Below are 25,885 nucleotides of genomic sequence, written 5' to 3' on the forward strand. Positions count from 1 at the left end.
TGAATAGTGAATGTTTGTGTCCCTTTGTGTATGGCCAAGGACAAGCTTCAGAAATGTATTTGCAGTCTTATGACAAAAATATATTTGCTTAATTGAATATCATTACCCTTGTTTTCGTTAAAACTCCATTTTAAATTTTTGGTAAATGCAGTCATATGGGACTCACTGTATGTACATTCATTATGTATGGTGTGCACATGCTGTAGAGCAGCGCTTCTCAACCTTTTTTTACTCGACCACTTTAGCTCTCAAATTTTTTTGAGGCCCAACTACCAAACTAAGAAAGCCATATGACCACTTGTCTTGACTCAAAGATAGACAATATTAGTGCAACTGAAAGTATTTTCAGTTGCCCGGCCTTTGAGCCCCTCCTCCAAACATATACAACCATGACAACTTAATAACAAGAATGCTGAATACTTTCAATATTCGACACACATTGCTTATGATTTTACATCACTGCCAATCATGATGAATCAATATTTAATGTATTCAGGGTCATATTTTCATACAATTTCATTCAGAGACTTTTCAATTTGTTTCCTCCCTCGCCCTTTTTAAATCGCTTTTTTAAAAAAAAAGGTCCATTTTGATGAAAGAATGTTTTCGTGAAATTTGCACACAACCCTGAAGCATGTTTGAAACAAACAGTTCAAGAACTAACTGCATTCGCAAAGGTCCTGTAAATGGGCGACAATTCACTAAATTCTACACAATATGCATACATGGTGAGGTTCACATCAAAGTTAGATCGAAACCATCATAATGTGTATGCATATTACAACATACATAAAGCATGCTTTAGCTTTGTTTGACCCAATTAGACCTATCAAACAACATATCCGGGCTGTCAGACAGGTCCAGGTCTGTGAAACATACTATAATCCCCCCCCCATTTTTTTTCTTCCTCTGGAGCTTCTTGCGGCCCACCTGGAAGAGCTTCGCGGCCCACCGTTTGAGAAGCGCTGCTGTAGAGCTTTTAAAAATAGTTTTCATTTTCAGCTTTTAAATCGGTTTCCATGTTTTACCATTTCTCCTGCATTTGTTTATTCAAGATAACCTTTTGCATCAAACCCAAAGTAATTTACAGCAGCTTTTTAGACATTTTGTGGGATAAATGGTCCTCTACCTCTGAATCTTCTTTTTAACGTATGTACCATTATTTTAGCAATGTTGTAACAGAGCAAATTCCTCAAAGCAGAACATAATGTCACTTGCATGACTCCATGCTCCATATATTTGGCTAACTATCACATCAACAGATCATTGACATTGAGGTATCTTGCTTTAATGGTTCTGACACCAATCTCTTCATCAGAGGGTCGTGGGTACAAATCCTCGTGCTGCACTCAGCCCAGTTGAAGTAAATCAATACCTGGCAGGAAATTGTTCCTTGTAATTCAGTGCGCTTAACTGCTGCTCCGCTGAAGCCAGTCTAATTATGTTCTATTAATGCAGAGACTTCTGATGAAGTTATTGGTACTTTTTAAACAATTACTTTTCAAGAATAAAAATTTGTGACTAGTCATACACTCTTCCCATATTTAGTGATAAAATGAATGAACATTCAGGATAAACTAATTCACTCAAGATTTATTTTCATTTTAAATGTGTAAATTATCCTGTATTAAAGAATTGAACAGTTTACATTAATGATAGTAAATTTTCACTTTATTCAATTATTGTATATTTTTGTTATTGAATACCAGAATGAATCACACATCTGTCCCTACCATCAGGTAAACGTGATCAAGTTTTTCTCTAACACTTTTAATAGCATTGCAATGATTTTGAATGCAGGTATGATTAAATCATTGGTTTGATAATTGTGCTCTCCATGCATGCTGCACAATATACATTTTCAGTCTTTTAACTTGCCCCTTACCAACTGACTCAGATAATTGGTTCTCACAAAGGAGTATCTTTATAGGTGTGGGTCCCTGTTACAGCTGCCAGCATGCCTAAACACCCATTGCTTGCATTAAGATTACATGTGATAGATCATGCAGAATACAATATCAAAATAAATGTATGCAAGTATGTCATGATGGTATTGTGATCACCCAAATATGAATTAAAAGATGTTCTATCCTTAGCCTTCTTTCAGTTCTGTTTGATATTCCTGATAAAAGTTGTTTTCAGTGAACTATGATTTCCTGGATAGCAATGCCCCTGATAAACTAGGTTTGATTGAAAAAAGGAGATCTTTTGCATTAATCTCATATTAAGTCAAGATTATTGTAGTGGGAGAAATATTTGGTTAGGGGTAAATTTGGTTTATGAAAATGATATTTTATCTATATACAGTCAAACTAATTTGAATCTGGTGGGAATGATAAATAGATTTCAATTCTTTCTAATTAGAATTTGACAAAAATTTTCTTAAAAACGATTTGTATTTCACCTGTCCGATTAAAAAAAAAGAACATGTAGTGCTTCTGAGAATAAATAATCAACCTTGATGATGTTTCATCATTTGTACTTTGTAAGTTATAAGCAACTTTATGCATGGCCGGTTACTCATTCTTGTGCGAAATGAAATTTTTTGGGAAAAAAAATGTATATTAGGAGTGAATTTCTCATAACCCTTATTAAGTTTTGACCAATTAAAACATTATGCTCAACAAAGATGTGATATCTACTGAAGCTGATAGGAATAAACATTATTGAGAATCCGATATGGCACCCAAGATTTCAAAGGACCAATATTCAATTCAATGGTGAATCCAGAATTTCAAGCATTTTACTCAGTTTTCTGCTTTAGTGAAATACCATCTTCGCTATTCTATTACCATTTTTGACAAAGTATTTTGCTTTAAATCGTCAGCCATCTACTTGGCTTAAGTCTGGCTGCAGTGCAATTTACAAATGAAATGTACATACTCGCAGTCCTATGTGATGCTCACGAATAGATACCACACATAATTTGGCTTCCAATACCATGATATCACAATAGTTATTAGAAAGTATTTTGCTTCAATGGCTTGATGAAATAGAATGTGAATGCGGGTTTAAGCAGTTTGCTTAGCCAAGTAAAAGTTTAAATAAAATGCTTACTCATCAGTACTGGCCCAGGCCACTAGTTGTGCATTAATTCATGTGTAACTTTACTAACAGCACAATGAACTTATGCCTGCTCTGCATCATTGCTCCATTGCATGGTATCTTTATACAGTGCGTATCAAAAAAAAGTTTACACTTTGAAAAAATCCTGTAAAATTATACATTCGTAATATCCTGAAGATTTTTCCACATTTTAACATTGGCACAGGTCCATTTAAGCAAATGACAACATAAATGTCGAAAATTATTTCCGCTTGAGTGAGCACCACTTTTGAAAAGTTAGTGAAAAATCATTTGCGCAGAACTTTGAAATAGTTATGCGGATAAAAGTAGACCCTGGTCACGAAGAACATGTGGATTTTAGCTAGTAAAATTGATTTGAAGATATCTTCTACCTTTTTAAACTTGTTTCCTTGCCCAAAACACTTCGAAGAGAGCATTGCGCCCTATCCGCTCCCCCACACACCGAGGCCATTGTGACGATATTTGCCTCACACTGAGCTGTGATTTACATGAAATGGCTTCGGCTTGAATTTTTTTTTTTTAATCATTGTCAAGTTTGGGAAAAGTGTGGAGAAACAAGTATTACATTACAAATGAAATGTAAACCCACTTTAAATGATAAAAACTTAGTGAAAAATGCTGGATATATCTGCTAAAAACTTTTGTTCAGATTCAGTTACGTCATCAGATCCAGCTGGCACAAAAAAGGGTAAAGTTTGTGCTTATTAAGTGTTGAAATTTCAATTTGGGTGGCAAAATTGTTACAAAATGCTTGAACGTATTCGTTTTATGTCAATTGACTAAAAGTGCAAGGAAAATGTTTGAGAAATGTTTTGCAGGGTAAGTTTGATTTCGTCCTTTCCCCTTGACATATCGTGAAAACGAGCATTTCTACGCATACAGATTTCTGCGAGCTTTACAAAATTGGACAGTGCTCACTCAAGTGTAACATTCTGTCATAATTTTTACTTTCATTGGATAGATGAGACCCAAGCCCAAAAAAATATGTGAAAAAAATTCCCACATGTATATTTTTAAATTCCCAGGGCTTTTTCAAAGTGTAAACTTTTTTTTGATACGCACTGTATAATTGAACATACTACTGCATGAAAAACAATCGCTATTACTGTGCAAGAATGCAACTATTCCCTTATTGCAGTGGTTCTTACAGACTATTTTAAAAGAGTCTCCCAAGATGTTTATGACACACATTTTATTGCAAAAAGGTGTGGATTTTATTTTTATCACAGAAAATAGGCCTACTGTTTTTTTACCCTTCCATATACTGCAATAAAAATGGAAGGGCTGGTATTTGTGGTTATTCTTGGTTTTCTTTTCATTAGTGAAGATTTAAGGTTTGGTTGATGATTAGGGCCATTCCAAATGACTTACTAGTACCTACTGAGATTTTAAATTTGCTCAGTAATAAATAAGGGTTCTATCGACATCTGATATCACCAAGCCTTGAAATAAGCACCTGTGAGCCGGGGGCAATTTTTAAAAAAAGAGGCTCACGGGCTTTTTACAGGAACCGGGGGCAATTTTCTGGAACCAGGGGCAATTTAAAAAAATATATAACGGTGAACCACACCGCAAATTTGTTTATAGTAAGCGCAGCTCCTGCAATTTTTTAATTAGTAAATGAAGGCATATGCTAAGTATTAGGCTTATTCAAACATTTAAGAAATCAGATTTAAATGTTTAAGTGTTTTGACACCCTCACTCCACATCCCCTTTACAACCACACACACATGGGCTTATTTATTTTTCGTCTTTAATGAACCATGATCAATGAACCCCCCCCCCAAAAAAAAAAAATCTAAATAAATTAATAAAATAAAAATTAAAAAAAAGAGAGAGAGATGGAGAAAGAGAGAATTCAGATCAAATGATAAATTCAGAAAAAAAAAAATAAGTTTTTTTTATGGTTTGAATCATGGGAGTGGGTGAGTGTTTGTGTGTGATTGTGGCTGTGAGGTGCACTTGGATTGCATATACAAAATCAATAAATAACTCAGTCTACCGGTATTCAAAGTCCAACACATAGCCACAGGCTATGTACATGTATTGTAGGTTCACGTACCTTAAGTTTTTCACAAGTTATTTGAAAACGCAGATCTCCACAGAAAATGCCTTTCATTCTGGGAGAGTCTGAATTCGGTGAAAATGTATTCATTAATAACTTAAATATTCATCACAATGAAGAAATCATAAAGTTTTTTGACAGTTTTCAAAAATTAACATGAAATCTAAACTCTATCTCAAACGGAAAATCACCATCACTTAGGCCATTACTGATAGAATTCTCACCCAGAGCTCTGGCAGACATGAGCTCAAAACTGGCTTGCTAACACCACACTCAAGTGCACGCGGCGTCCTCCTATTTTTTTTTTAGATGGAGCCTTGTTAGATTATTTATTGTCTGATATTTACCCCTCTCCAGGAAAGAAATTAAAAAGCTACAATTCACAACTATTAGCTAAGTTATTTTGGATTATTAAGGCTCCATTTTGACAAGCAAGGTCGGCGACTGTGAGGATAAAAGACTTGCACATCGTATGTACTGTGAACAGGGATTTATCTCCTGTGCAATTCAAATTACTATATCACAGAATTGTGATATCCCGACTGGAAATGTGTGCATTAGAAATTGCACATGGTGAAGTATGGAAAAACCGCTACCGGAAGAACGCGCGCACATGTATTACAGGAAAAAAAAGACGGACGTAGCTCACTTTTTTGGTACAGAAAAAAAGACGCACTTGGCACTTGGCAATTTTAAACTGTGTTTATCGTAAATTGAAAGTTATTTGATTTTGGCTTTACAGATATTTAAATTACATGTATGATATGGCTTCACTGCTCACTCACGGCGGGCGCAATTACCTGGGAAATATTTGCGCCCGGTCGTCAAAATTTTGATGATTTTGGGGCTTCATGGGCGCAATTGATGGCGTTATGAGCGCGAATTTGCGCTCAGCGCCCACTTATTTCAAGGCTTGGATATCACATTGAAATTAAAATTTGATATCTAATATCAGCATTACCATTACCAACATCAGTTGATGTCACTGAGGGCAATAATTGCAATTAAAAAAGTAAATTTGGGAAAAAAATGTCAGTTGCTTACTTCTGTCATGGGAAGGCAGAGTTGATGTCCCTTATCCAACATTACCATCAGTTGATGGCAGGATTACAACATTACCATCAACATTTGATGACATTGATGCCAACATAACTATCAACACATGCTTTGATTGCAGCATTACCATCAACACTACACTACAGGTGATGGCACAAATGACAATATTTCAATGGTTGATGGCAACATATTCAACAGGTGATGCCACTGATGGCAGCATTACCATCAACAGTGAATGCCATTGATAGCAACATTACCATATGATAGTTGATGGCACTCATGACAATATTTCCATCAACAATTGATTCCACTGATGGCATTTAATGTCAATGATGGCAATGCTGCCATCATACTAAAAAACAAATGCATTTTTAGATTGTGGTTTAAACGGTTTTCTAGAGTTGAAAATTGATTTTACGAATTGTACTATTGTACTTTTTTATTATGACAGGTCATTTGAGATAATTAAGTATTGTTTGGACATGCTGTGTAACAAGTAGATGTGTATGAAATAGGAATTATTCTCACCTTGGTATACATGTACATCATGAAGCAAGTATGCATGTCACATCATTTTTATTCATCAACCCTGCATGCATCCGCCGCAAGCAATCTAGTTACCATGCATCATTTCAAGCAAAACATTTTAGGCATTTCTTTCTTGTGTTGGAACTTGGAACTTCTTTTTCTTGTAATTTTTAAACCATATTCAGATGAGAACTGGTATTGTAGTAATCCTGTCAATTTTCTAATATGAAATTAGAGGAAGATACATTGCTTTTTCATCTTCAGTGACTCGTGAACACCTATTCAGCATAATTATGCGCACAGCGCATTGCGTTACATGTATTTTGTTGAAATTTGTATCATTAATGTTTAAAGGCACTCCTTATCGAGCCTTCAAGGATAATAATTTGCTGGCACCAGACTCTTTGAAAAGCATGGAAATATATGTAACACGCTGAACTTTTGGGCTCAGCCAATTTTGCTGTCCCATCAGAAAGATTTCTTGGCCTGCATTGGAAACTGTCAGGTGAAGGAAAGTGAGATAATAACTTGACCATTTCAGGCAATGTGTGGAATTCATGCAGACATTATAAAAAACAAGATTGTTGGTCATAAAACTTTATTCCACTCTAGATGATGGACCACACATGTTACTGTGTAAAAATATGTTTTCAAGGTCACCAAGTAAACTGACACTTGACCCTCCTTCATTAAGATAAGTGCTTTAGAACATAATGTTATTCAAGCTTTTGCCAACCTTGTAAAGTTTTCATTCATTCCTGCAAACCATGTCAAGCTAACAATGATAAATGATGATGCAGAGATGATGACTTTTCCATTTTGCTGATTTTCCCCCTTTATTTAATAGAAATACTCTTTTCCTCCCTCAAAATTGTATTCACCCAAAATCCCGTTTTGTATCCCTCAAAATAATGAAATTATTTTCTACAGGGCTGGCATCCCAGATAATATTAGCATTTTATTTAGCTAGGGTAGCCCATTCAGAAATAGAATTGCTCTACCACCAGGGGAGTGTTTCATCAACATTTTCATCTGACAAGTTGTCGGGTCTGACAGCTTTCCTTGAGTATGATTGGCTGAGAGGCACTTTTACCACAGTAACTGTTGGATAAAACAGTACTCGTTGGATAACATGTCAGACAAGGCCTTTCATGAAATGCTCCCCAGGTCATGCTTAACTTGACATGATGGTATTATTACCCCTTTACAATGTGACTGCTGAGTGTGTCATGCTTACAGCTAGAATGCAGAATTTTGTTCTTGCTAAGTGGTCATTCAGACCTTTTCTAATTGTTATTTGCTGGTTCGCAATCAATGACCAAAGGTATGTTACTGTGGATTTTCAGTGTCATTATTCAGGGAAACATGCATTCTCTATGAGCATAAAGGGGGTGCGATAGCTCAGTCAGTAGAGCAGGGGTTTCAGATTCCCTCCTTTGATATTGGCATTTATTCTCATTAACAGGTTGCTTGGAGAGAACCGTTATAAGCTTTCAATCCTCTTGTTACTTGTTTACAAGCGTTCATTCTTCAGGTAAAAAGAAATTACGAACCAGTCCTGAAGAATCATTTGCATCAAATTAAATATGCTTGACATGATTTTCCTTGTTGTCTCCTGCCTTTCCAGGAAGCCCTTTCGTCTTTCTCAGAGGCCATATCTAGATTGGACCAAGGATCTCACCTTCTTTCATCGCAATCAAAGACCGAAGATCGGCCACACCATCAGGTACCTCACCAGGCTGTACTGAAGAAAGATTTCAAGTTTCTCAATGCCTATGAGGCCGAAGGCTTGCTTGGGGTATGCCTGTATCTTGTCAAAGTAAGTGTTTTGAAACTGCTTCAAAACAAGTTTGTAACTTTTAACGGGGGGGGGGGGGGGGGGGGGGGGCGTTTCATAAAGCTGATCGTAAGTTAAGAGCGTCTTTAAGAATGATTGATGATCCTTTCTTGTGGTTAATGATATATACCATTAAATGTTCATTGTTGATTATTAAAGGAGAATGAAACCTTTGAAACAAGATAGCTTGTGTGAAAACAGAAAAATCAAAGAAACAGATCAACGAAAGTTTTAGAAAAATCGGACAAATAATGAGAAAGTTATGAGCATTTGAATATTGCGATCACTAATGCTATACAGATTCTCAAATCGGCAATGCGACAAAAATATGTGATGTCACTTGTGAACAACTCTCCCTATTACTTTAGTATATATTTAACTTTTAAAGTGCCTCTTTTATCATATCTATCATTAGATCGTGTGTTCTTTCTATAGGGGGCATGTAATAGAGGTTTTTTTTTAAGAATATATCATGGATAAAGAGTTTGTATCACCATAAGAAAAAGCAAAAAGCGACATTTTGGGGGTATTTTGTAGTCCTTCAAAGGGAAATTTGTTCACTTGTGACATCACATATTCCTGTCACGTTGCCAATTGGAGGATCTCCATAGCATTAGTGATTGAAATATTGAAATGCTCATAACTTTCTCATTATTTGTCCGATTTTTCTCAAACTTTCTTTGTTCTCATTCTGTGACTTTTCTGTTTCGACACAAACCTACTTATTCCAAAGGTTTCATTCCCCTTTAAGAGCATAAGAAAGGTTCACCAGTCGTTCTTAAAGTTGCTCTTAACTTACGAACAGCTTTATAAAACACCCACTAGGACGTGATTTGTTGTAATGTTTGGGTTTTTTTTTTGCTTTTTATTGGATTTCAGGGAATAATTTTGTCTGCTTTGATCAGCCGGAGGTCTTCACTGCAGGCATGACTATTTCAAGTTGTCTGTCTATTTGTCTATCCTCCCATTTTAATTCTTGTGATTGCCTGTGTAAACTTAATTTTTTAATGATTTATTGTCTGAAGTTGCATTTTTTTCTTCGTTTTACTCTTCTGCAGCACATTCCTCCTGGCTTTTTGCTACCAAAATGGCCGTTCTACTTCTCAGTGTTCAGCTTATATCTCATGCATCCTGCATCGACAGTCCGGCAAGCCACCAGTGAACTTTTCAGATATTTAGGTAAACGTTTTAAGGTGGTTTAGTTTTGCTATCATAGTTTACTTGATAGTGTAAAAGGCAAGTCCATGATGTAATTATGATGTGTTTTAAGACGTAACACATAAGCTAAACATGTGCTTATTCAATATATGAAACAACAGAATTAAGTTAAGAAATGAAATTAGGAAGTGAGTAAAAGGTGCTAGGCACTGAGTTTATTTTATGTTAAATAAAAACACCTTTTTTTAGAGAAGTCTTAAATTTATCTAACTGATGTTTACTGTACTCTATCAATTAAAATCATATCTTATATAATTCTAAATGATGAATGTACACTTTCTATGTATTAGTATCAAACTAAATTGATAATTTTTGTTAACAAGTATTGAAGTTTGATTTTTGTGTAATGTTGGTTTATGAATATTATAATAACAAATCGTAATAGATCATAATAACTTGTAAAAAATCATGTGGTATTGATAATGGAAATGATAATGATTTATGGTTGGTTTTTATCTTGTTGTTGAGAGCATGAATCAGGGCTGCCTACCTAATGATGATGATAAATACACTGATCACATCATCGATATTCAACACTTGTTGATGTTAGTCCAGTATTAAAAAAAGAAAATTTGGGATCAACACTAGTTGTCTACACAAAACTGGAAATGACTATACTTTAAACCACCAAACTTGAAATTTCTTCTTACTTTGCGGATGTCCACAGTTGTCAAGGATTGCAACAACTCTGCCCTGCTGAAGCTTGTGCTACAGGGTCTGGGTGCCCACTGGGGTATCAGTATCAAGTACATGAGCCAGCCAGCCCATACCCTCTCCCATTTCCACACTCTGTCACATGACCACTCCAATCCCACCGCTGCCACCAGTCACAACGCAACCTCAGCCGACATGCGGCAGGAAGCGGCAAAAAGGTCAGAAAATATTGTTATTCATTATTCTCAAATTACTGTGTTGATAATGCCATCTTGGCTTGGAAGAAATTCAAGAAATATATATTCCTGTAAAATAAAACCATTTACTTCTCCTGGGTCAAGTGTGGCACAGCATGGATGAATTTTGTTCCTGAAGGAAGGTTTTGCATTTCTACATTCAGTGGCCAAGCTTTATTATGATTTTGTTTGCTCCAATAATTTCTCAGATTATTTTCATTATAAGAATATTCAGCTCTTTGATCTTCGATGAATCACAGTTTTTTTAACGATTCTCACCTTAGGTCACAGGTGGTCAACAGGATCGAAGGTCACATGGTCAACATTAGCGTGACCCCAGATGATCAGCGGCCGGAGGAGACTCTAGAGGGGTCACGACCCCGAGTAGGAACAATGGGAGAGGTCACATCTCAGAGTCCAAGACAAAATAGGCGTAGGCAGCAGCCATTCTACGGGCAGGGCAAGGCCATCAGTATTGTCAATGTCGGCCAACTTGAAGGAGGTATGTACCATTTCAAACTCCAAAAGGAGCAGATGTATGAAATAAGTAATAATCGAGTTAAATACCGGTGTGGTGGCTCAGTTGGTAGAGCGTCCGTCTTACAACCAGGAGGTCGGGAGTTCAAACCCCGGCTGCGTCAGACCAAAAGACGTCAAAAGATAGGAGTTGCTGTTACCTTGTGTGACATTCAATAATTAAACGATAGAGCCAGCGGCTGCTGGGCCCACAATCAATTGGGCAATACAAATTTTCGCTTAGAGACGTATTAAGCACCACATAATAGCAGAATATTATTTTTCTAAAGATGTGATCTCTATATTTGCTTTCAGATTACTCAACAGTGCCCGTTGACAGTGTTCTGTGCAAAGCGTGGGAGTGGAGAGAAGGCAGACTCTTTGCTTACGAGCTCATCATGAAGTTCCTTATTGTCAATCACATCCACTACCTGTTCCCTACCTTTGCCATGCAACCGATGAAGTTCAATGGGGCCGCGTCTACGGATGAGTCCATCACCCCGAGGTATCAATATCAGGCCTGGAGCCCTGTGACACGAAACTAAGCGATTGATTGTAAAGTTCATTAGTATGCTTGATCGCATATAACTATCGGTGAAATCAAGCTTAAAGTCAGCCATGTGGTTAAGCAATAAAGCTTGTGTTACTTGACCCTGGAGTTAATACATAAAGCCATTTGCAAGCTAAGCATGATTTTATGAAAGACTTGAACATATTCTTGGGTGCTGAATCAGTAATTCCTGTCTGCTAATGTTTGAAACTGATATCTGTAGATTGGAATTTTTGTAGTTGGTAAGCATTTCAATACAAATTTTATTACATGTACGTTTCAAACTTTGATTAGGGTTATAGGATGATTTGATTCTAATTTGTTAAAACTATTTTGAATTATTGGGAGAATATCCATTCCACACAAGAACATGTTTCACTTGTTTACAGAGCCATGCATAACCTCATCAAGCAGCTCCCAGATTTGATGAGGAATGATAAAAAATATTTCTGCAACTTTGTATGAGGTCATATCCACTCTAACATTGTATGGTCAACTGCAGTCCAAATTTAGACTCTAGGGCAATTTGAAAAAAAAAGCTACAATTGGTGCTATAGTTTTGACTAATTATTTATTGGAATAAATATTGATATTTGGGAATTCACAAAGAACAAAGTATTACTTAAATCACACTTAGATTCTGATTTGCTACCACACATCACTTGATCGGTCTGATCATGCTGATGGGATGTGCTCTTCTCCACTAAAAGGTTATGTTTGAAAAAACATGTTCAGGGGCTGTTTCATAAAACTTTTCGTAAGTTAAGAGCAACTTCGATGATCCTGTGGTAAATGATGTTCACCATTAATGTTCATTCATGATTATTCAGTGCGTAAGAAAGGTTCATCAGTTGTTCATAAAGTCGCTCTTAACGTGCAAACAGCTTTATGAAACACCCACCAGAAATTTGAGTCACACTTTTGAGTATGATGCACCCCCTTAACTTTAATTTACATATTGATATGAGTACTGGCATAGGTTTCTAAATCCACTCTACCAAAAAGATTATTTGATCTATCTGTAACATTTAGTCAGTCTTTGTGAAACAGCACTGTGTTTTTAAAAGGAAGATACTTTCTTTGTTTCAGCATGATATACCCCCCTTTACTTTAAGTCAAGTATTGATATGACTACTGACATAGGTTTCTAAATATGCTGTTCTGAAAAGAATGTCCACCTAATCTATTTTCACAGCCATAAAGCAAGCAGAGTACCCCAAGGCAAGCCCCCTATTCAGAAGAGTTTAAGCCATGGAGGCGTGTCACTCCGGCAAGCCTGGCTCAAAAGACCACCAGTAAGACTCAAGTTCATATTTTTTCAATCTATTATTTCATTAGTGAATAATAATGGAATTCTATTGGAGTATCAAGCAAAATTCAAAATTTAGAAGCTAAGCATAGTAACCATTAATCTTTTTCCCCATGTATTGATTCTTTTTGAAACTATGAATATTTTCATTCAGGGTATACTTAGTACCCTCCACCAGTAATATACTTTTTTTTAAAGAAGTCCTTTGATCACTTATATTACAAGTTTGGTGACTTGATATCAGGAAGCTACAAACAAGATTATAGTCTGTAATTTCCTGCTTGAAAATTTATACCAAAAAAACACCCTTTTTGTATACACACCATAACAGTTTTAGGACATGCACATTCATGTCATGCGTTGATGAACTAGAATATTAAATTAAAATTGAGAGGCTGTATGCAAGTAGTATGTCATTTTTTGTACATTTAGAATATACACATTTTGTATTTGATGGTTTTAAATGAGACAACTGTTCCTTTGACATGATTACCCTTTCTTAGAACGATGCTTCAACGGATGACTCCAGTGTTCATTCTCCAGGTGCTGTGGTCTGCAAACCCCCAACCTCACCTGTAGCGGTATCTCCACCCATCTCACCACCGGTCCACAAGGGATCGCCTGATGAGGTAAAAAGCATCATACTTATAGAAATAGGTTAACATTACAAAAAATATCAGGCTGTAAACCTGATGCTTGACTGAAAGCTTATTCTTAAAACCCTTATTTTGAAAAGCCTTATCCACAAAAACCTCATGCCTAACGAAAAAAAATATGCTTTATAATGAAAATTCTATGCTTAAAAACCTTATGCCTAAATATAAATCTTACATGTATGGTTGACTGAAAGTTTATGCTTAGATATAACCTTAATAACCTTATGCTTGACTATAAACCTTATACTTGACTGATAGTTTATGCTTAAAACACTTGTGCTTAAAAAGCCTTATTCTCAAAAACCTTATGCCTGACAAAAAAACAACTTATGCCTGACAAAAAGCTTTTGCATAAAAACCCAAACCAAAAAACCAAAATCTTACACTGCTTCATTTCAGAACTTTTCAAGTCTTGCAAACTTTTAAAAAGTGATTTTGCCACCCCCGGGTACGAGGCAAAGTGCTACTCCTCAATTACAGGCCTCTTGGTCTTTTACAAGCCTTTAAGATTCACAAAAAATAAGCAAGTGAAGCTGAACATTCTGCAATAATGTAAACAAATTTGGAAGCAAAAATACCTGTCATTACTGTAATTATTGGTATGGAAAATAATAAAATGAACTGAGAATTTTTTTATAGCTTTACATTAGTCCAATCCACATTAGTAAGGATGAAAATGTGGAATTTGGAGGAGTCAAGTTGTAAACATAAATGGTTTGTGATTGTAAAATTCTAATGTGGAATTGTTCTCAAAGAAAAGGCGCTGATATGTAGGCTACTACAAATAAAAGGATCACTCGATATTTGAGTGCGGTAGGAGGATGAGCGCCGTCATGTTCCTCAAAACTGGAGGCCTGATGGTTGAGTTATGATGTTATAATTGAATCATTATGATGTCACAATTTGGTACATGCAGCTTGGGAATATAATGCATATTATTAATATTTACAAGCGAGGCAATATGTGACATCATTTATGAACACTATATTACTAAGAGAAATGATGCAAAGCTGTACAATTTAACTCTTCCCATATTGTTTATGATTATTTTTCTATTTATTTCTTGACGGTTTTACCTCTTTTATCCGTCTCTCCAGATTCTTTCAAGAGCCGGAAGTGAAAGAAGAAAAAAGAGTGTTGAGAACAAAAGGTAAGGATGATCTACATTAAGTAAATACTCCTGTCCACGAGTCATTTATTCTCATTGATCATTCTTTTTTTATTTGCCACATATTTAGTAGTTTACTGTTGATTATTGTTTCTAAATAAGCATATAGCTGTAGAGATCAAGTAATAATCATAATAGGCATATAAATAGTGCCATCTGTCTACATTTAGATAAAATCTTCTCTGAGATGCACTATTACTAATATTTCCCTGGCTTTAAATCATTAATCTTGTAGTTTTACAAATATTCATTTTTCTGCAAAATGAGAGAGGTTTCTTTCATTAATTTTCATCTTAAAATTGAAAGAGCTAAAACAATTTATGTAATTTCTAGGCTAGTTTTATTCATTTCATAAATAAGAAAATATTTTATTGATGTTCATATATGCTTTACTTTAATATGTCTAAATCAGATTAATTAATTTTTTTTAATTCGATTCATTTGGTTATTTGTTATTTCTTTCTATTATTTCTTCATTTGATTTGAATTTGATTTGTTAATTATTTCTTCTTTTTTTTTTGGGGGGGGATACCCAGAGGAATATAATATCATTGTCATGCAAAGGATGAATATCTCGACAGTTGTCATGGAAAGAAATTGTCAGATCTCTATACTAATTTTCAGATTTGATCGCACTTATACCAGAAGTCAATCTGACAACATATCTACCCATTCTTCCAAAATGCGGGCACCTCCTTACCCCAGGAAATTGCTAAAGAGGTTTGTTGATAGCGTCTTGATTAATGGAACAAACCTAACAGTGTCTTTATTTTGAATTGTGGCTAGAATAGCAAATTTGATGACTCAAAGACTAATGACCAACCAAATTTGTCCTACTAATTGCCCTCTAAATTTGATCTTTTCTGAAACCTAAACCCATTCCCAACAAATCACATGTGTGAGAAATTATGCACCTGACCCTTACCCTAATTTTTTTTTAATTAAAAAAAGAGTGGACATGCTATTTTTTTTTTTTTCAAACTGATTGCCCAGATACAAAGCTATTGACATATTTGTAAAACGTGTGATGCACACAATTGTATTAATAGTTCTAAATAGTTCAGCTGCCATATTAAGTAGGAAGATCATTCAGGCATTATTGAATGCTTATGGCGCAATGAAATGTGCAATGCCCATTGGAATGTGCGGGGTATTTTTAATTGCAGTTCAATGATAAGCCTCAGTGTGATTATTATATTTTTTATTCAGTAAAATATTTTGCACACAAAAAGGAGATTTGCTGTATGATGCATACATGATGTGAAAGACTCGCAGCTAACCTTTGAAAAATTATGAACTAATCCCTGCAAATGATCATGTTAACCCACCATCTATGCTGACCAAGTGGCCCTTTTACGAATCTAAAGGAATTAAAAATTCCATGTTCAATGTGTTAAAGGAAGTCACTGTGTCTTGAGATCTCATATAGAGTGATTCAATTTGCCGACACCAGGCGTCATGAAGAGCACTTGAAATACTGGTAATATATCTCATCTGTGGGGCTCAGCTAATTAAGCTGTCCTGCCACGGACTTACCCTGGTCTGTATGGGACATTGTTGGACCAGGGGAGCCAAGATTTTACCATACGAAGCAAAAATACACAGCTTTACATGATGTGTGCCGGTCATGATTAAACTGGACTCCACTCTGGATAGAAGACAACACCTGTTACTTACACTGTAATACCCTAACTTGATCCTGCATAGCATTACCGTACATGTATGTAATATCTGCTGGTTCATAAACTCGTTGAAAAACAAACACTGCAAAGCAAGGAATTTGATAACCATGGGCTTATGTGATGTCAATTGCATTTGATGAAATAATCACAAGCAGTAATTTTTTTATTAATCATAAACAATCTTCATTCCTCAATGCTGAAGTGTTGTTTTGCCCCATTCTATAAGTCCCTCTTTTTTTCAAGTGTCTGTCATAGATATATCTTTATTCAACCCTGTTTTCTTACGTAGCCTTAACCCGATTTTGTTTTCTATAGGCATACTAACAAATTTCCTTTGTTGTGTATAATTATCTTACTTGTGTTTAATTGTCAAGACTTGCTTATCAAGTAAGTGGAAAATTACAAATCACATCGAGAAGTTTGATGTTGTTATTTTTATCTTCAATCCATTGTTCAATGTTGGGAACGAAGATATTTTAGAAGAAGGTTTGTAGAAAACTATTTTCTTATTATATTTTGGCCTGAGCTATTGATTGGCTCTATGCGAATATTGCTTTTTTCTGCATGATCCCTTTTGTACATTTTTTTTTCAAATGAGCTTATGAGTAGAGCTATCTGTATGTGTTTGCTGTTTTACGTACCTGTTCTTAATTTATTCCTGGCTTTTAGAATAGTCTCTGATTGTTTTTGCCAGCATAAATGTTAACATTTTTTTGGTAATGTATTTGATCATTCATGGATGGTAACATACATTGGATTATGTGGTTCAAGGAATAAATTCCTACCAGGTACCCATTCATGGGTTGAGTGAAGCACAATGTGGGAAGATTTCTTGCCGAAGGAAAACATTGCATGGCTTGGAATCGAACCTACGTCCTCGGGTTGAAAGCCAACAGTCATAACTACTAGACCAAAACGCCCCCACATGTTGCACATGTTTACAGGCTTAACTACTCCATATTAGGAAAATTAAGTTTTCTGAATAATCATTTTCTGCAAAAAATAATCTTTTAAATACTGGGGTTACTTTTCACTACCTACTGCATTGATTTGCAACATTGGATAAGCTTTAACATTGCAGTGAGGATTTTTCAGGGCTCTTTTGAGTATTTCGGGTATGAAGTTGCCCCCGAGATTCCATGTAAATTTTTCCCTGAATCATATAGAGCAAAGAATGTATTTATATCTATTTTCTTTACTGTTTACTTACAGCAATATATCTTTATTTATGTTGTCTTGTAAACTTCTAGATTACAAATTTAGCTTTATCCTTTTTTTTCTGAATAATAATCTAAGATTTTAGTTATAACCCATCCTATTACTATTTAAATTTTTACTTTGTCTTGTAAACTTCTAGATTACAGATTCAGCTTTATTATTTTTTTTGTGGTGCCCTTTTTTGCATAATTGCAGACTTGTTCTGTTGTATGTAATAAGAAAGGCCAGCGATTGTCGCTGGATCATGATATGATCATTTATGTTTCACGCATTGTATCGCTTTTTCGAGCCCACCTAGACTAGCCCTGCCTCTATATGTGGCCTCTTCTTTGTATCCTGCCAGCATTTCCTAGTATAGCTCCTCAGATTAATCTCAGACTGATGGGGCATTGCAAAGAAACCTGCGATCTATTGAAAGTCAAGTTTAAGTCCCAAAATCTTCAGTTCAAATCTGCAACTGATTGATGGTCAATTTCTTGCATCAACAAGAATAGTTGGGTTTTCTTCATATAAAATTATCTGTCACTTGTAAATTTGCATCTGAAATTTGCAATTGATCGCATATATTGTCTTGCAACAACCCCTTGGAGACATTTTGTATGTACAAGCAGTTGGTCTATTTCTCAGGTAGTCTAACATGACATGGGCTAAACCCATTTGGTCTACACTACACTTGGTCTATAACCCAGTTAGTCTAATTCTCATTTAGTCTTATGCCCAGATGGTCTAATTTCCACTTTTTCTACAAATTATTTTGAATGTTGATTAGCACATCAGGGCCCTGTCTGACAAAGAGTTGCGATTGATCCGATCAACCACAACTATGGATGGCCAGCACCGTCAACATCTAAACTGCAAATTTGTTCAAAATATTTTTAGATATGACGTATATTCATTCATCATTCTCTTGAAGGCTCATGATGATTCTCTTTGTTTACTAAGGAGATTATTCAAATTTTCCTGTAGAAAAAATTATGGTGTGGATGGATTTTTCATACAGTTGAAATTGATTGGATTAATCGTAATTCTTTGTAAAGACGGGCCCCAAGATCATAAGCGGATATTAGGCAATATTGGTAAAGTCTAACTGGAAATCAGACAAAATTGTAAATGGGCTAAATGGCTTTTGGACCAATGGTAGAGTCAAACTGACTGTAGATGAATTAGGATTAGACCATGTGGGATGAGACCAAGTGGAATGTTGACTTAGTGGCCCGTATTCTGAAGTCAGGTTTAACTTAAACTCAGGTTTAAAGTTTGTAGTTTAAGTATGGGAAGCCAAAAGTATCAAAATTTTTATTAAGTTGTATGTTTCTTGTGTTTACTGTGCTCTTTCCTGATTCATCGATGGTGAAGACAATCATCTATTTATACTTCCTAGACAATCATGAATGATTTGAGAGCTAAGTGAGCTGAAGTATGATATCTCTACTGTTAGTGTTTTATGTAACAATTGGCTATCCATACTTAAACCACAACTTTAAACCTGAGTTAAACCTGCTATCAGAATAGGGGCCATTGGGTGTACACCAAGTGGTAATTTCACCAACAATAGACACCCAGGGAGGTCAGTCTTTTATAAATTCAAACTTTATGACTTACCTACTATGATTGGCATTCATGTGCAAAGCCTGGAAATATGTGCAGAGTTAGATGTAGGCCTAATCCTTTGGACACTAGATAATTAAAAATAAGTGGTAATTTAGAACAATAGACACCCAGGAAGATCAGTCTTTTATAAATTCAAACTTTATGACTTACCTACTATGATTGGCATTCATTTGCAAAGCCTGGAAATATATGCAGAGTTAGATATAATCCTTGGGACACTAGATAATAATAAAAAAAAAGAATCCTCAATTTGACGTCCACCTTTATAGCTAAATAAGGTCACCCAATGTGTGTAGTGCAGATTGCTATTTCTAGTTCTTGCATACTTTCTTGCTAACATGTACTATAATGCGGATGTGTATCCGGCCGGGCAGTAAGTAGAAAGATGTGTATACGATGCTTTCTTATCTTGTATTCTTACATGTAGTAGGTATATATACATTTATACTGTATGCTTGTCAAAATAATCAACCTTTTTTGGATTTCCAACCCCATATTTCTCCATTTATATTTCACTCCATGAACTGTTGAAGCCAAAGTAATTTGAGAACATTACATTTTTTGGATGTATATCCTGGGGCCTGTTTCATAAAGACTAACAACTAGTGTAACTTTTTAATTATGGCAACTACCATGATATCAGGGCTCAACAGCCAATCACAATGAAGGATTTCATGCAGATTACAATATAGCAAAATTACAATGGTTGGAAGTGTTTATGAAACAAGCCCCTAGAATAGAAATAAGAAATCGTTTCAGAAAGGTCCTACATATAAGAGGTTGAATGTTTGGTATTGTCTTGCTACATCAAGTAGTCTATGTGCTCTATAGAAAAGGATGACTTTATTATTTCCATGCACATGAATTTTGTTCAGTTTTGAAATCTTTATAACCTGAAGAGAAAAAATAGCTTGTGATTTGTTTTTTCCCAAGAGAATATCACATTTTATGATAGTTATGATTCCTCGGAACACTAAATTGCTCTAATAAAATAAATGTTTTCAATGTTGAAGTGGATGGAAAATGAAGTGCAAGAAAGAACTTGCTTGAATGGCTCTATATTATCTGAAGCAAAATATACCAGTGCATGTCAGAAGAAAAATACAATGTAAAAAAAAGAGCCAAATTTGATAATCAAATGAAGTCGAATCTATTATCCAATCAAATGACAGGGCTCAAACCTTGGCTGAAGGGTCGTTCTTCAACCAGCCAATCATGAAGCACTACTCATTCCCAAGCACTCCGGAGGGCAATCTACCCGGGGGCAGGAGAGCAAGCCATGGTCTGAGTGGGACGCTCTCCCTCCTTGGACAAACACACGACACAGACAAGAATCTGAAAATTGAGGTAAGATTGGTTTTAGCGTGTTCTTAGGATGTGGCAATCAGGTTCTATTACACATTCCTCTGGCATCTTGTACTTCCATTTTAAGTCTGTGCACTTTAAGCGAATACAAACCTTTAATACATGAGGACTGTTTCATGGAAGAAAAAAAAAATCTGTAATATTTGCACCCTAATTTGTTCATAGCCAATCAGATGCAAGGATTTTGGTAGCTTGTAACAGTTGTCTGTGTAAATTACTGACCATTTGTTTCATGAAATGTTCTCCTGGGGTGTGTGTTGTCTTAATCACAGATTGACTCGAGGACAGTGCTTATCCTTGGGTAATTCTGAACCATACACTGTCTGATATAACAACCTTCCCATAGAGCCACCATGTCCAGTCACAGGTGTTTTCTGTTTGATATGGGTTTAATAGGGCATTTGTAGAGCTATACTTTGCAGTGGAACATTTTTTCTATGATTTTCCATCTTTTCCTTAAGTTTCATTTATCCTTAATGAGAGCTGCCAACTGTTACGTTTTTGCTAGAATGATTATATTTTACAACCAATAAACGGCATTACGATTTATTTATCTTTTTAACTCTTGATTTTCTAAAGGAAAAATTATATTTTATTGAGAAGCATCATATCTCTATGTCGCTATTCCATTAAATTTGCACAAGAATAGGCAATTTGAGGAATGTAATTTCAGGTAACTTTACCAAGGTTGAATGTCATTTAGGGGTCAACATTTAACAATACAGGGTCCCGTTGCATAGAAGTTTGGTACCATGGCAGAGTTATCATTTGGTAACTCTGGCATCCAATTGTAAATACCATGGTAACGCTGATCAGTAGCCAATCAAAATCATGTCATGAAAGATACCATTGGATGGCATAGTTGCTATAATAGTAAATTTCATGCAATGGAACTAGTTTTGGGAATCACTAAATACAGTTCCTCATTTTGGCAAGTCTGGTTTTAAGGTTCATGTTGACAAATGCCTCATTTGAATTGGAAATTCCCTTATTTTGCTATTATGATTCACTGTTTGTTTGTTTGCACAAGGTTGGCAGCTGTGCTTGATCCTATCTCAAGAGAATTACAGTGATTTAAATGTTTGTTATGTAAATGTTAAATAGTATTATTATTAATGTTATCATGATTATTGTAAATGTTACTACAGACAAGGAACTTGCTAGAGGAATCCAAGAGCACCTTGAATGACCCCATTCAACCATCACCATGTACCGATGATGATGATGACGAAGATGTTTCCCTTTCAAGTGAAGCCAGATATCTCCTAAAAGCCTACAAATCTCTCACTAGGTAGGTCCGTAGAGTTTGAAAAAATTGTTTCACTGCCATTTGGTCTAAATACTGGTGGGTCAAATTCTCAGATTGTCTCTGTCAGAATCTATGAAATTTACTATCAATTTTGGTCTAATTGCTTTTAGGTCTTATGCCGGTTAATCTTATTCTTAGATGTTCTCTTGCAGAATCTGTGAGGTACACCGTACCATCAAGTTGGCCTTTTTTTGTCTGATCAGTACTTTAGTTTAAAGTACTCCCCACTTTGTATACAAGGAGATATTTCAAGTGCAGTGTTGATGTTGTGCCAACATTTTACATCAGCTCAGCACCAAAATTGAAATAAAATTGAAGTTGGTCCTGGGATGAATCTTTAGGTGTTGTGCTTTGAATAATGTGATTGGGAACATGTTTGTAATCTCACATTAGGTGTTGGAGCTATGGGAAAGCAATGCTTACGCCTCTATTATCAATATCGACACCAAACTTGAAATTACTCAATGTATTTGGTTTATTTAGGTATTTTACATGTATTTGCAATGGTGGGTGATTCTAATGAGTACAATACTTCTAGTATCCAAATAAAACGAGCTATCCAATATAATCATAGTTGTCTTTAATGATCATTATTTATTAAACCATGCGATATGCCACTGTATTGCATGGCAAGTTTTGTATTTAGGCCTATTGGAAATTTGTCAGATACCTACACTTTTTAATGCACTCCTGTTAATTATTAATACTGAATGATATTGATAATATATATATCTTAATGCAATATAATTTTATTGCACATTAAATTGTACATGCATAAATTGCATTCTTTTTCAGGAACGATAGGGATACCTCCAAGTCAAGCACGCCGTTGCCATGGTTAAAGGACCTCCATTTGGACTCTCTGACCAATATATTACATCAAATAATGCTCCAAACAGTCAACTCTCTGGCAAGCAGTAGATGGGAACTCAGGAGAATGAGCCAGCAGGTAAAATAATAACCTGTTAATCTTTTTGGGTGTGGCTTTAAGGCTGGCGCACACTACACAATACAACTACGACTTAATTTTTTGTGAAATCACACTTTTTAGTAGATATGAGATTCTCAAGAAGTAATATTAATTCATTTGGAATAAGTTGGGCATAGTGCTCACAATAATGAAATCAAAAGTCTAGTTTGCTGCAAGCCTTGTGGTCGGAGAGAAGTCAAAATGAGGTACAACTTGTAGCCAATGATGAAGTCTTAACTTAAAGTCCTACGGGGAGGCTCAAAATAAACTGGAATTTTGATTTTAGTATTGATACTACTATATGGTCATTAAGATTTACAGGTTGGAATGGTTATATAAAAAGCTATTACAAATATCTTTGATCGCAATGGATTTAGTGTGCTCCTGGGCCCGTCTTTCAAAGACCACAACTATGGAAAGCCAGCAATGTCCACATTACAAACGCATGTTTATTCAAAAAATTGTCTGAATATGCTGTATGTTCATGCGTTCATTGTTTTCTTGACAATTCTGTGTGCTTCTCGTTGTTTGCAAAGGACATTGTGCTTATTTCTGGTAGGAAAAATTATGACAATGATGGATTTCTATATAGTTAAGGTTGATTGGATCAACTGTAGCTCTTTGTAAGATGGGGCCCAGGATTTAGATTAAAATCATATGGGCATTAGCTTTCATAGTGAGAGGATTATTATTGGCTGACCCCAGACTTTGTGAAAAAAAAAATGAGATAATAACTGTACCACAAGGCAGTTTCTAGTGACATTACATAACATCTAATGGCTATAAATCTTGCTCTACTCTGGATGATTTACATCTGAATGGTGTCCAATTTCCCATGAGAATGGTAGAGAGTCATTAATGTACCTTTAAAAGATATTCTCAAGTCCAGGTCCGGGGGGGGGGCACTCAAATTATTTTTTGATGGGGGCGTGCCTCACGAAACTCTGAAATGGGGGTCTAAGGAACTGACTAAAAGGGTAAAATACGGGGTCTTGGGAACTAAATATATACCGAGCGGTGTGAAAAACAGGGTCTACGGAACGGGATCGCGGCACTGCAAATACGTTGCACCATAGCGCTGTGCATGCACTCGCCATGCATAGAGCGGCTACTCGTATTATGTAGGGAGTTGCAAAGACGTACGTGCATCTCTCGCATGCGGTGCTCGCGCTGGACAATTTTGGTAGGGCTGGAGAACTGAGATGTCTCGTAACGGGGGTCTTGCGAGCGGGGCTGGGCGGCTTCTGAACTGAAGTTTTGTCATTCGGAGTATCTAGAGAACTGAAAATTGGGTCTGAAAAAGGGGGTCATCAAAGCGGCACGTCCCCGTACCACCAATATATGTGAGTGCCCCCTCCGGGGTCCAGGTCAACTAAGTCCATGGTCTAACTCTCAGCTGAAATCATGAGAAGGGGAAGATGTAAATACCGTTATCTTTTCGATATTCATGTCACATCACCCCTATGTCCTTTGACCTTTCCATTATCCCCACCAGGCCTTGCCCCTAGTGGCGGAGTGTCTTCGTTGGTACCATCCGGAGACCCTGGTGAACTTCTGGAAGCAATGCTTGACCTCCGAGGCCAGCCTCCTCTGCTACGGTGCTGCAATTACCTTGAAACACAGTATCCAGCATGCCAATAGAATGATGCAGTATCTACAGCAACCTGTCGCAGGCTGGAGGGTAAGACATCTACATAAGACATCTGTAAAGTAACGAACGACTTTACTCACGACTGGAACTTGTTCTTTGGTCATAACTCAATTACATAGGATATCACATAGCACAAGAAAGGATCACCAACCGTGTGTAAAGTCATTTGTATCTTACGAACAGCTTTATGAAACACCCACCAGAACCCTTTGGCGCATATTTTTAATTCATACATAACTAGTTTTTGGCAGCCAATTTAAGTTTAGCATTTATGACTAAAAGTCTTTCTCATTTCACTTTTCTTCTATTAATCGCAGAGAGACTCAGAAACCTGTCGCCAGGTCTCGGCAACCATAGTAGTCACCGTCACACAGGGTTTATCTGACTATGTCACCACTGCCAAACAGCTCATGGAGAGAGAAGTCATAGACAAGCTGTCTGTTGTTGCCATGGAGGTCCTCCTTATCTCGTTGGCCCACTTTGAAGAGGAACTAGAACAGGTTGAGTAATTTAATCACTTGGCTTAAGATGGTCTTCCTTGAATTAACACATGTAGAGGGGTTTTGTCTAACGTTCAAATATCTTCTCAACACTAATGTCTTTTGAAAGATATTAATCTACATTTTCAGTAGATAATGAATGTCGTTGAATGTTGCTTGTGCAGTAATTGAATTGAAAAAAAGTATACCTAACATATGCTTATTTATGATTCTTTGTGGTGGCTGTAAAAAGGGGAGAAAATAGATAAAATTGATTAAGAAATAAAATTCATGTTAATCGTCTTTTTCATAATCAGTTCTCAAGTTTTCTTCTAAGCTAGGTACATTTGACAATTTAGTCTTCTACATGACCATAAAGTCTTTATACACACAGTCTTGCTCTTCAGAGCATGTCCTGCACTGCGCCATGTTAAAGCTCTTTCTTGTCGTCGGATGTCAATGCCTCTCTAGCTCATCCAACTCTGCAGGTTGAGTAAGTCCCTACAGGAAAAATGATCCAAAGGGGTCAGGTCCGGGGGCCTTGGTGGCCATTCAACTGGACGGTTCAACGCAATGATATGGTCCCCAAACAGTTCAGTGAGGCGCTCCATGACATTTTGCCTCCCGTGTGCTGGGGTACCATCCTGAGCCCACCAAATGCATTGAAGACACCTCTCCTAGATGATACCTTGGCATACGATCGATTGCTGGAACAACATC

General features: G+C 36.2%; 1 protein-coding gene across 2 annotated transcripts in view; it reads left to right on the forward strand.

The window, feature by feature from the left end:
• Positions 1-25,885, forward strand: part of LOC121408020 — a 49,949-nt gene that overhangs the window by 11,999 nt on the left and 12,065 nt on the right. The window contains exons 7-20 of one of the 2 annotated variants that reach the window (XM_041599319.1): positions 8,364-8,555; positions 9,632-9,752; positions 10,459-10,663; positions 10,966-11,183; positions 11,513-11,702; positions 12,943-13,042; positions 13,560-13,685; positions 14,810-14,862; positions 15,586-15,600; positions 20,564-20,738; positions 21,905-22,047; positions 22,861-23,014; positions 24,531-24,716; positions 25,004-25,186. In XM_041599319.1, coding sequence (XP_041455253.1) covers positions 8,364-8,555; positions 9,632-9,752; positions 10,459-10,663; positions 10,966-11,183; positions 11,513-11,702; positions 12,943-13,042; positions 13,560-13,685; positions 14,810-14,862; positions 15,586-15,600; positions 20,564-20,738; positions 21,905-22,047; positions 22,861-23,014; positions 24,531-24,716; positions 25,004-25,186 — 2,061 coding nt within the window. The remainder of the gene's footprint in view (positions 1-8,363; positions 8,556-9,631; positions 9,753-10,458; positions 10,664-10,965; positions 11,184-11,512; positions 11,703-12,942; positions 13,043-13,559; positions 13,686-14,809; positions 14,863-15,585; positions 15,601-20,563; positions 20,739-21,904; positions 22,048-22,860; positions 23,015-24,530; positions 24,717-25,003; positions 25,187-25,885) is intronic. The other variant, XM_041599320.1, reaches the window with a different exon arrangement.

This window comes from Lytechinus variegatus, chromosome 2 (assembly GCF_018143015.1).
Source record: "Lytechinus variegatus isolate NC3 chromosome 2, Lvar_3.0, whole genome shotgun sequence".
Classification (NCBI taxonomy): domain Eukaryota; kingdom Metazoa; phylum Echinodermata; class Echinoidea; order Temnopleuroida; family Toxopneustidae; genus Lytechinus; species Lytechinus variegatus.